The sequence below is a fragment of the Saccostrea echinata genome, unplaced genomic scaffold (assembly GCF_033153115.1).
Source record: "Saccostrea echinata isolate AGI-Se365-2 ecotype Australia unplaced genomic scaffold, CSIRO_AGI_Sech_v1 ptg000002l, whole genome shotgun sequence".
NCBI lineage: Eukaryota > Metazoa > Mollusca > Bivalvia > Ostreida > Ostreidae > Saccostrea > Saccostrea echinata.
In genome coordinates, this window is record NW_026889751.1 from 8,666,940 (window position 1) to 8,679,794 (window position 12,855).

Below are 12,855 nucleotides of genomic sequence, written 5' to 3' on the forward strand. Positions count from 1 at the left end.
TATGTTTTAATTTTACTATATGATTTTATTTCTAGCACAATTAGATTCACATGTATTATTGCATTTCGGAGTCTTCAAAAATTATTGCCACTGTGCTCTGTTACTGTCTGAGCAAAAAAATAATTTGATTCCACTAAAGACTGCGGAGACTGACTTAAGAACTTATACGAGGGTCATTAAAAAATACGTAGACTTTTGTAATAACTTGTTTATTTAACATCGTATTATTATCAAAATTGGTAGAAATATTTCGAGCATAAATCCGAGTAATATGAGTTTTAAAAAAATTCAAATATATCATGATATATGTCAGAATACTTCAAAATTTCAAACTGCAAAAAATGGGGCCACGGAGCAAGTCAAAATTTAGTTTGATAATCATAATGGAGTTAATAATGTCAATAGTTATATCTCTGTGAATTGGCATTAAAACAAAATATAAATGAAACATTCAAATTGAGTATGGCTGCATCATTTTATATGCCCAATTGTGATGCAATATTTTGCTTCGTTTATCAAAAAATAATTGCCGAAGACAGGTAGTCATCATTGAAAAGGGTAAAAAAAAAAGATGACGTCCCAGGACGTCTTTGAGCAGCAAGTAGCAAAACAATTTTGTTTTGGACTCGGGAAAACGCCATAACAAACTCGGGCAATGCTGTAGGAAAAAGAAAAATATATCAAACATTAACCATGCATGTTTTTATAAATGACAGGAAATTTGAGTTTGAGAGATTCTGTACTGAAACTAGGTGTGAAATGGTATAGAAACCTTTTAAATGAATGGGTAAGGTGCCTCAGACCGTCTGTAAAATGAAGAGGTGGAGTATTTTTGTGAAACTGTCATGACATTTCTTCTAAGTAATTAATATCGTTGGTATGTTGTTAACCAAAAAAAAAATCAATTCTGGTAATTCTGAAAAATCTACCGATTCCAAAGGAATTTAAAAGAAATATAACCTAAAAGGAAACGTTTCAATTGAAGAAAACGATGTACATGTACATGATGTTATTTAGTATTCTTTTACCCATATAGCAAGTAAGCCATGAAAGTAATTAAGATTGTCGTCTTTGGGAATATAAAACTTTAATAAATAAAACATCAATTGAGATTTTTACATAAAAAATCTTCCCTTTTTTAGAGCTAGGAATTATAAACATAAAGAAGATGGGTGAACAAGGCGGGCGAAGTGCCTATAGTGCGACAAACATGAAGTGAAAAATAAAATCTCAATTATATCAAAATTTTCCTTGATATTTCATCTAACATTAAAGTATACTTTATGTAAAATCTCTACAATTTACAAAAATCTCACAAAGACTGAAATTATTTGCCTACGAAATACCACACACACACTAAAGAGGACAAAAAGGATCATTTTCTCACACTTTCACAAACTTTTTCGATATTAGTGGGTCTTCGCTCCATTTTTTTGAAAGTTAATCCTAAAAGTTTGCATAAAAATATACATTTTTTAATTTACAAAAACATGGAGCAAAGACCCACTATACCTTAAAAGTACACTTTTATGAAAAAGCATTCGCATCTTTCCGAGAAATACTTGAAGTCCATTAAGTCAAGGGTCATATCACAAACATGATTTAAATGCCACGATTCATCAGGAGCTGTGTAGCGTAGTGGTTAGCGTGTTAGTCTATGATATTCTGGATTTTTATTGTTAGGGGTTCGAATCCCACGAATACCATTTTATATTTTTAATAAAAGAATAATTTTTCCGAGATCTTTTTTTCTCAGAAAAGTTTTGTTGATCATAATTTCATAAATTTCAATAATGAGAACTTTACTTTAAATACTTAATTCACAAATTGAATATGAATTTTTTAATATCTGAAGCTATAGGCATTCTGCACGCCTTGTTCACCCATCTTCTTGTACAATACTGCAACCTTTAAATAACAGCTTGTTGAATTGCATGTTGATACTGAGAAGAAAAATGATGTTGTACACTTAATTCGCTTTATTGTACTCACATAGTGAGTCTTGCCTTATCTGTAACAACTAAGCCTCCAGCTGTGTTGCCATTGTGCCATAGAGTGCGTTAAGAAGTTATTTGACTGTTGTATTACAATGGAAGGTGAAATTTGCCAGTACGTGTGTTGATTAACCTTTTGTCATAAACAGAACGTGAAGAAGACTCCCGAAACGCCATCACCTGCGTGGCTGTAAGAAAAAAAGGGAAAATGATCAATACAAATTCTTCTATATAAGAAAAACAAGATTATAATTGTATCCCACCAGTTATGGAACGCAGGCATTTCCTGCCCTATGTATTGGGTATTATTGTATTAGGTTTACTAGAATTCTCCATCAGTGCCAGTGAGTACTATTTATATCGGTACAAGGTAATCACTTAGAGTGAAGGAAACAGGAAAAATTAATTTCACTCTCTTACAAATTTCATCAAATTAGATTCATGTGAAAAAGAAACATTTAAAAACATTTCTCTTTTACAAAATAGTTTGCTAGCCTGTAAACTTTCAATGTCTTCGCATGTAATGGTTTTGTCATTAAAAACTTTAAAAAGAAAATAAATAACCAGCAGAGCCTCAATAGGAAAAAAATCTGATGACAATTTCATGGTATCTTTTCTTAATTTCCACGTAAAACGTCAAAAGGTAATGTTTTCCCTTTTTGTAAGTAGGAATAAGGAATTCGGTAATGTGTCTGATGCAGATGATTTTTAAAACTTCCTATATTATTTTTTCATTCATTGTTTACAATGTTCTCAATGAAATTTAAAAAAAAATAATAATGATAAATAAGTAAAATAAAATAACAAAAATAAAAATCTTGCAATAAAAGTTTTGTTTTCTTTTCAGACTGAAAATATAACAAAACGGAAATTATCATAATTTTGCACATTTTCCAAAAAAAAAAATGCTGATCAATCTGTTCCATATTCAATATTTACTAAACCACGATACAGTAATAGAAGGTTGCAAAACAAAATGGGTCTCAAAGGTTTGGCATCTGAATGTATAAATCTGTATTTATGTACATGTATAAAGAAAGTACCGCCTTTTACAGATGAGTGCAAATATGAGGAAAAAATGCTCTCTTGTGAAAGCAGGAGAATACAGACAAGTAGTGGTCGAGAAAAGGAGATCAGAAAGCTTTGCAGACTGAATGTCCCAAAAGAAATAAAAGATTTAAAAATCAAACTTGTGAAGCAGGATAGTGTTTCCAAACCATGCATATATCAAAAGTCGTTCCGTCTGGTCAAGAAGAAGGGTATTAGACATTTGGAAGTTCGTAATGGGTGTCGAGGAAAATTCAAGATCCGATATCGCAGGAAAAGTATGATTTCTTAATGTTCTTTTACCCGTCCTCGTTTATAAAGACTTTTCCCCAAACAGTTTCACATTCATTTCTTGACATTCATGTTTTATTTAGGTTTATTTTCTCAAAAGATTTTTGTAAAATTCCTTGCAACACAGATTGCTCCAGAAAATGCGGCCCCAATGCTTTTTGGAAGAAGAGACGAAGAGGCAGAAGAGGCAAATGTCGATGTAAGAGAGGTTATCGTGGAAATCCAAAGAAGGGAGGATGTACTGGTAAGGTGATTTGTCCGAGCCCTGAATATTACAACTCTGTTAAAACAATTTTTTAAGAAACGACTAAATGAGAATACAAAAAGAAAATAAGCAACAAATAAGCAACAAACTAATAAAATTAACAAAAGATGGGCCCAGTTGCACTTTTCCCTCCGCTGTGCAATTTTGAAAAACCTCAATGGGACATGAACATGAATCACGAACATAACGACAACCCCTTCTATGTGAAAAATTAATATATTTGTAGAAATAAGTTGACGGAATTTAAAGAAAGATCTTGGATCCTGTTAAATATGACCCAAATCCATCTTTCTGTACAAATTTTTTCAGCTTCTTGTGTATGCCGAGCTTCTGGAGACCCACACTATTCTACATATGACGGTCAGAAAATCCACTTCATGGGCACTTGCAAGTACACGCTGACAAGAACATTGGGAAAGCAACCCTGTGCCTTTAACATCATGGTGTACAACGAAAGACGAAACAACAAGAAATCAGTGTCCTATACCAAACAAGTGGATGTGGAAATTGGCAACAACAGAGTTTCACTATTCAAAGGCAAGATATCCCAGGTAGGAACCTTCATGCACATCATTCTTCTTGTGAGTGGTGTTGCCATGGCCAAATACTAGTATGCGATGAAAACATGTATGATACATGGGTACTTTTTTGTTGGAGGGATTGTCTGATGACAAATGGAACTTGATTGTACCTGTTGGATTTGTAGGTCAATGAAAGAAATGTAAACATCACACAAATGCCCTTTGAAAAAGATGGCATTTTGTTGACGACTGTAGGGCGCCGTTTCGTCAAACTTCAATCACCATCTTGTGGATTGACCGTGCTTTGGGATGGCAAGCATTCTGTGGAAGTTTCTGCCGACAAGGGTAAGTACGGCGGCAAAATGACTGGAATCTGTGGGGACTGCAATGGAAAGAGAGATGACTTCCGCTTGGCCAATGGAACAAATGTATCACGATTGCCAGCAAAGGAAAAGTACAGAGAAATCGGAGATAGTTATCGCGTGACAGATGCAAAGAGTCCTATATCTGCGTGAGTACGACGTTTAACGTGGTCCGACAGTCAAGTTGCGTTCCCTGTATCGTTTGCACGTGCTATGAAATATCCATGAAAATTGTAAGAGTTGTTGATTTTCAGATGTGGTCCTACACCGGCATTTTCAAGTTGCACTCCGGAACAGACAAAGAGATTCAGTTCCAATGAAGCTTGTGGATTGATGGAGAGTACATCCGACGAAAATCCATTCAAGGAATGCGTCAAATGGATGAAAACGACTAAAGATGCGGACGGAAACAGTCCATTTTCTTCTTGTCTTATTGATGCATGCAACAACGACGGAGCGAAGTTGAAGACAGTGACCTGCCCCGCGCTGGAGGAATTCGAAGAAATATGTGTAGAGAATGGCTACGCCCCACCAGAGGATAATATCTGGCGAAACATCACTTCCTGTTGTGAGCATTTGTATTTCATACATGTATTTCTCATTGCCTGAAACTTTACTTTTAACTTCATAAGGGACTAACCCCGATTAATATCTTTTGAGTTGATTTCAATTGCTTCAAGAAATAATAATCGTAAGCATTTATTTAAAGCATTGGCAGAGGTTGAAAAATGCCATAAAAATGAGGAGTACGTAGAAGATGGAAGTGGATGTCCCAACACATGCCTGTCCCCAAAGGCGGAAGAAACCTGTTCTGATCCTGATGTTGCAGGGTGTCAGTGTAAGAAAGGTTTTGTGAGAGATGGAGATATCTGCATACCTGTCAGTCAATGTGGATGCACTCTACTGAAGAAACGCGTTCCTGTACGGCATTACACTATTGTTTTCTTAAGCGATAAAACTTTTATTTGGAGGCAATAAAAATTGATTTTACGCAAGTCTTTTTTACTTTAAAAAAAATCTTTTCTGTTTTGGATGTTAAAAATAGTTTTGAGAAATGAAGAAAAACCTGAACCCGAGAACAGTAATTTGATAAGGATAAAGAAACATTAAATACTTTAGATATTTAGAATAATTTGATTCTATCTGTAGGTTCATAAAATAACACGTTCTCGATATTGTAGGTAAATTCGAGCATACTTTCAGTAGACTGCAAACAGAGAATTTCATGCACTCTGAGGAACGGTGTTCCAAAAGTTATAGAAGAACCAGCAAAGTGTAGAACTGACGAAATATGTCTGAATCTAAAAGGAAGAGGGGAATGTAAAAAAGGTAGTCTATATTCAACGGATTTTTTTCTGCTAAGAATTCGTTTAACGTAATTTCATTAGGCTATTGATGATCTCGTAAACGGAATAATAAATAAAGCCTTAAAATTAGAAACTTAAAAGTTGTAGTTTATGTGTATTTGGAGTTCAGGGTTACCACATTTATCTTTATGTAATAACCAGATGAACGTTTTATTTTCATTTGTTGCTAAATTTAAAACTAAACACAGTTTACAGACACGATACAGATAATTCCTATTTGAAAATTAGAAAAAAAGTTTTTATTGAAAAAAAGCTACAAACCTGATGGGTTACAATTTTGTTAATTGTAAATATGAATTTCACAGCCCCAGCCATCGTCGCTGAAGCACCCATTCCTCCTCCTAAAGCTAGCTCACCTGAAACTGGCCGTAAGTAATTTTATCATAACCGAGGTACAAAATTGATAGAGAAAGTTACAATCACACGAAATGTTGTGGACTAGCTTGAATCGTTAAAATAAACTTGGAACTAATATTTAAGTTCAAATTACCTTTCTAAATATATATATATATATATATATATATATATATATATATATATATATATATATATATATATATATATATATATATATATATATATATATATATCATTGAATTCCATGAAAGTGACTTTTTTTGGGGGGGGGGATCTACTTTTTATTTTACAAAACATAAAAAGTAGGGCATCAATATTCTATGTAAGTTAGGTAACGATATAATTTTATTGAATGAGATGGCAATTGCCGGTAGATTGAATGAATAATAAATATTTCGATGCAGGTAAATGTAAAAAAGAGAAAAAGGTTGTGAGATGTGCAAGCCGTAGATTACAACTCAGTAGTGGTCGACAGAAGGAGATCAAGAAGCTTTGTAGACTGGGGAATACCAGAGAAATTGAAGACGTCAGAGTCCAACTGGTCAAGCAAGATAAAGTGTCTAAACCTTGCATCAACAAAAAGTCGTTTCGCTTACTCAAGAGGAAAGGGAGATGGCATTTGGAAGTTCGCAATGGTTGTCGAGGGAAATTCAAGATCCGATATCGCAGGAAAAGTAAGATTTCAAATAAGTTTATTTCTCATTCTCAGAGAATTTGATTTCCTATATTAATTCCCATGTTAAGTACATTGTTACTGAGCTTGTCGTAAGATATATGATCCTTTGTTTACGACGTAGATTGCTCCAGAAAATGCGGTCCCAATGCTGTTTGGAAGAAGAGACGAAGAGGCAGAGGAGGCAAATGTCGATGCAAGAGAGGTTATCGTGGAAATCCAAAGAAGGGAGGATGTACTGGTAAGATGATTTGTGAGTCTTGAAACTTACAATACGATGGAAACAGTTTTTGAAAAAATATGACCAAAATCTATAAACCAAAACAAACTAACAAAAAAAAAATCATTTAAAAAAACAACAGCATAAAAAGTTCCCATTTTTCATGTGCTAATGAAACTTACATACCGATACTTGTACATGAATTTAGTTGGTAATCTTGACAACTCCTCTTTATTTGCAAATTGATACATTTGTGGGGGAAAAAGTTGACAATATGTTGAGGAACTTGTCAAGATGAAATAATGGATTTTGGATATTGATGACCATGATCCAAATCCCATCTCTCTGTCCAATTCTCTTTCAGCTTCTTGTGTATGCCGAGCTTCTGGAGACCCACACTATTCTACATATGACGGTCAGAAAATCCACTTCATGGGCACTTGCAAGTACACGCTGACAAGAACATTGGGAAAGCAACCCTGTGCCTTTAACATCATGGTGTACAACGAAAGACGAAACAACAAGAAATCAGTGTCCTATACCAAACAAGTGGATGTGGAAATTGGCAACAACAGAGTTTCACTATTCAAAGGCAAGATATCCCAGGTAGGAACCTTCATGCACATCATTCTTCTTGTGAGTGGTGTTGCCATGGCCAAATACTAGTATGCGATGAAAACATGTATGATACATGGGTACTTTTTTGTTGGAGGGATTGTCTGATGACAAATGGAACTTGATTGTACCTGTTGGATTTGTAGGTCAATGAAAGAAATGTAAACATCACACAAATGCCCTTTGAAAAAGATGGCATTTTGTTGACGACTGTAGGGCGCCGTTTCGTCAAACTTCAATCACCATCTTGTGGATTGACCGTGCTTTGGGATGGCAAGCATTCTGTGGAAGTTTCTGCCGACAAGGGTAAGTACGGCGGCAAAATGACTGGAATCTGTGGGGACTGCAATGGAAAGAGAGATGACTTCCGCTTGGCCAATGGAACAAATGTATCACGATTGCCAGCAAAGGAAAAGTACAGAGAAATCGGAGATAGTTATCGCGTGACAGATGCAAAGAGTCCTATATCTGCGTGAGTACGACGTTTAACGTGGTCCGACAGTCAAGTTGCGTTCCCTGTATCGTTTGCACGTGCTATGAAATATCCATGAAAATTGTAAGAGTTGTTGATTTTCAGATGTGGTCCTACACCGGCATTTTCAAGTTGCACTCCGGAACAGACAAAGAGATTCAGTTCCAATGAAGCTTGTGGATTGATGGAGAGTACATCCGACGAAAATCCATTCAAGGAATGCGTCAAATGGATGAAAACGACTAAAGATGCGGACGGAAACAGTCCATTTTCTTCTTGTCTTATTGATGCATGCAACAACGACGGAGCGAAGTTGAAGACAGTGACCTGCCCCGCGCTGGAGGAATTCGAAGAAATATGTGTAGAGAATGGCTACGCCCCACCAGAGGATAATATCTGGCGAAACATCACTTCCTGTTGTGAGCATTTGTATTTCATACATGTATTTCTAATTGCCTGAAACTTTACTTTTAACTTCATAAGGGACTAACCCCGATTAATATCTTTTGAGTTGATTTCAATTGCTTCAAGAAATAATAATCGTAAGCATTTATTTAAAGCATTGGCAGAGGTTGAAAAATGCCATAAAAATGAGGAGTACGTAGAAGATGGAAGTGGATGTCCCAACACATGCCTGTCCCCAAAGGCGGAAGAAACCTGTTCTGATCCTGATGTTGCAGGGTGTCAGTGTAAGAAAGGTTTTGTGAGAGATGGAGATATCTGCATACCTGTCAGTCAATGTGGATGCACTCTACTGAAGAAACGCGTTCCTGTACGGCATTACACTATTGTTTTCTTAAGCGATAAAACTTTTATTTGGAGGCAATAAAAATTGATTTTACGCAAGTCTTTTTTACTTTAAAAAAAATCTTTTCTGTTTTGGATGTTAAAAATAGTTTTGAGAAATGAAGAAAAACCTGAACCCGAGAACAGTAATTTGATAAGGATAAAGAAACATTAAATACTTTAGATATTTAGAATAATTTGATTCTATCTGTAGGTTCATAAAATAACACGTTCTCGATATTGTAGGTAAATTCGAGCATACTTTCAGTAGACTGCAAACAGAGAATTTCATGCACTCTGAGGAACGGTGTTCCAAAAGTTATAGAAGAACCAGCAAAGTGTAGAACTGACGAAATATGTCTGAATCTAAAAGGAAGAGGGGAATGTAAAAAAGGTAGTCTATATTCAACGGATTTTTTTCTGCTAAGAATTCGTTTAACGTAATTTCATTAGGCTATTGATGATCTCGTAAACGGAATAATAAATAAAGCCTTAAAATTAGAAACTTAAAAGTTGTAGTTTATGTGTATTTGGAGTTCAGGGTTACCACATTTATCTTTATGTAATAACCAGATGAACGTTTTATTTTCATTTGTTGCTAAATTTAAAACTAAACACAGTTTACAGACACGATACAGATAATTCCTATTTGAAAATTAGAAAAAAAGTTTTTATTGAAAAAAAGCTACAAACCTGATGGGTTACAATTTTGTTAATTGTAAATATGAATTTCACAGCCCCAGCCATCGTCGCTGAAGCACCCATTCCTCCTCCTAAAGCTAGCTCACCTGAAACTGGCCGTAAGTAATTTTATCATAACCGAGGTACAAAATTGATAGAGAAAGTTACAATCACACGAAATGTTGTGGACTAGCTTGAATCGTTAAAATAAACTTGGAACTAATATTTAAGTTCAAATTACCTTTCTAAATATATATATATATATATATATATATATATATATATATATATATATATATATATATATATATATATATATATATATATATATATATATATTTATATCATTGAATTCCATGAAAGTGACTTTTTTGGGGGGGGGGGGGATCTACTTTTTATTTTACAAAACATAAAAAGTAGGGCATCAATATTCTATGTAAGTTAGGTAACGATATAATTTTATTGAATGAGATGGCAATTGCCGGTAGATTGAATGAATAATAAATATTTCGATGCAGGTAAATGTAAAAAAGAGAAAAAGGTTGTGAGATGTGCAAGCCGTAGATTACAACTCAGTAGTGGTCGACAGAAGGAGATCAAGAAGCTTTGTAGACTGGGGAATACCAGAGAAATTGAAGACGTCAGAGTCCAACTGGTCAAGCAAGATAAAGTGTCTAAACCTTGCATCAACAAAAAGTCGTTTCGCTTACTCAAGAGGAAAGGGAGATGGCATTTGGAAGTTCGCAATGGTTGTCGAGGGAAATTCAAGATCCGATATCGCAGGAAAAGTAAGATTTCAAATAAGTTTATTTCTCATTCTCAGAGAATTTGATTTCCTATATTAATTCCCATGTTAAGTACATTGTTACTGAGCTTGTCGTAAGATATATGATCCTTTGTTTACGACGTAGATTGCTCCAGAAAATGCGGTCCCAATGCTGTTTGGAAGAAGAGACGAAGAGGCAGAGGAGGCAAATGTCGATGCAAGAGAGGTTATCGTGGAAATCCAAAGAAGGGAGGATGTACTGGTAAGATGATTTGTGAGTCTTGAAACTTACAATACGATGGAAACAGTTTTTGAAAAAATATGACCAAAATCTATAAACCAAAACAAACTAACAAAAAAAAAATCATTTAAAAAAACAACAGCATAAAAAGTTCCCATTTTTCATGTGCTAATGAAACTTACATACCGATACTTGTACATGAATTTAGTTGGTAATCTTGACAACTCCTCTTTATTTGCAAATTGATACATTTGTGGGGGAAAAAGTTGACAATATGTTGAGGAACTTGTCAAGATGAAATAATGGATTTTGGATATTGATGACCATGATCCAAATCCCATCTCTCTGTCCAATTCTCTTTCAGCTTCTTGTGTATGCCGAGCTTCTGGAGACCCACACTATTCTACATATGACGGTCAGAAAATCCACTTCATGGGCACTTGCAAGTACACGCTGACAAGAACATTGGGAAAGCAACCCTGTGCCTTTAACATCATGGTGTACAACGAAAGACGAAACAACAAGAAATCAGTGTCCTATACCAAACAAGTGGATGTGGAAATTGGCAACAACAGAGTTTCACTATTCAAAGGCAAGATATCCCAGGTAGGAACCTTCATGCACATCATTCTTCTTGTGAGTGGTGTTGCCATGGCCAAATACTAGTATGCGATGAAAACATGTATGATACATGGGTACTTTTTTGTTGGAGGGATTGTCTGATGACAAATGGAACTTGATTGTACCTGTTGGATTTGTAGGTCAATGAAAGAAATGTAAACATCACACAAATGCCCTTTGAAAAAGATGGCATTTTGTTGACGACTGTAGGGCGCCGTTTCGTCAAACTTCAATCACCATCTTGTGGATTGACCGTGCTTTGGGATGGCAAGCATTCTGTGGAAGTTTCTGCCGACAAGGGTAAGTACGGCGGCAAAATGACTGGAATCTGTGGGGACTGCAATGGAAAGAGAGATGACTTCCGCTTGGCCAATGGAACAAATGTATCACGATTGCCAGCAAAGGAAAAGTACAGAGAAATCGGAGATAGTTATCGCGTGACAGATGCAAAGAGTCCTATATCTGCGTGAGTACGACGTTTAACGTGGTCCGACAGACAAGTTGCGTTCCCTGTATCGTTTGCACGTGCTATGAAATATCCATGAAAATTGTAAGAGTTGTTGATTTTCAGATGTGGTCCTACACCGGCATTTTCAAGTTGCACTCCGGAACAGACAAAGAGATTCAGTTCCAATGAAGCTTGTGGATTGATGGAGAGTACATCCGACGAAAATCCATTCAAGGAATGCGTCAAATGGATGAAAACGACTAAAGATGCGGACGGAAACAGTCCATTTTCTTCTTGTCTTATTGATGCATGCAACAACGACGGAGCGAAGTTGAAGACAGTGACCTGCCCCGCGCTGGAGGAATTCGAAGAAATATGTGTAGAGAATGGCTACGCCCCACCAGAGGATAATATCTGGCGAAACATCACTTCCTGTTGTGAGCATTTGTATTTCATACATGTATTTCTCATTGCCTGAAACTTTACTTTTAACTTCATAAGGGACTAACCCCGATTAATATCTTTTGAGTTGATTTCAATTGCTTCAAGAAATAATAATCGTAAGCATTTATTTAAAGCATTGGCAGAGGTTGAAAAATGCCATAAAAATGAGGAGTACGTAGAAGATGGAAGTGGATGTCCCAACACATGCCTGTCCCCAAAGGCGGAAGAAACCTGTTCTGATCCTGATGTTGTCAGTGTAAGAAAGGTTTTGTGAGAGATGGAGATATCTGCATACCTGTCAGTCAATGTGGATGCACTCTACTGAAGAAACGCGTTCCTGTACGGCATTACACTATTGTTTTCTTAAGCGATAAAACTTTTATTTGGAGGCAATAAAAATTGATTTTACGCAAGTCTTTTTTACTTTAAAAAAAATCTTTTCTGTTTTGGATGTTAAAAATAGTTTTGAGAAATGAAGAAAAACCTGAACCCGAGAACAGTAATTTGATAAGGATAAAGAAACATTAAATACTTTAGATATTTAGAATAATTTGATTCTATCTGTAGGTTCATAAAATAACACGTTCTCGATATTGTAGGTAAATTCGAGCATACTTTCAGTAGACTGCAAACAGAGAATTTCATGCACTCTGAGGAACGGTGTTCCAAAAGTTATAGAAGAAC

General features: G+C 35.5%; 1 protein-coding gene across 1 annotated transcript; it reads left to right on the forward strand.

The window, feature by feature from the left end:
- Window positions 1-3,072: 3,072 nt before the first annotated feature.
- Window positions 3,073-12,567, forward strand: LOC133204032 (IgGFc-binding protein-like). Its single transcript, XM_061339818.1, is given in 23 exon segments — window positions 3,073-3,319; window positions 3,460-3,576; window positions 3,907-4,148; window positions 4,304-4,629; window positions 4,735-5,048; window positions 5,190-5,401; window positions 5,662-5,809; window positions 6,153-6,215; window positions 6,609-6,878; window positions 6,990-7,118; window positions 7,462-7,703; window positions 7,859-8,184; window positions 8,290-8,603; window positions 8,745-8,956; window positions 9,217-9,364; window positions 9,708-9,770; window positions 10,170-10,439; window positions 10,551-10,679; window positions 11,023-11,264; window positions 11,420-11,745; window positions 11,851-12,164; window positions 12,306-12,416; window positions 12,419-12,567. Coding segments are annotated over 23 exon segments (4,914 nt in total).
- Window positions 12,568-12,855: the final 288 nt, after the last annotated feature.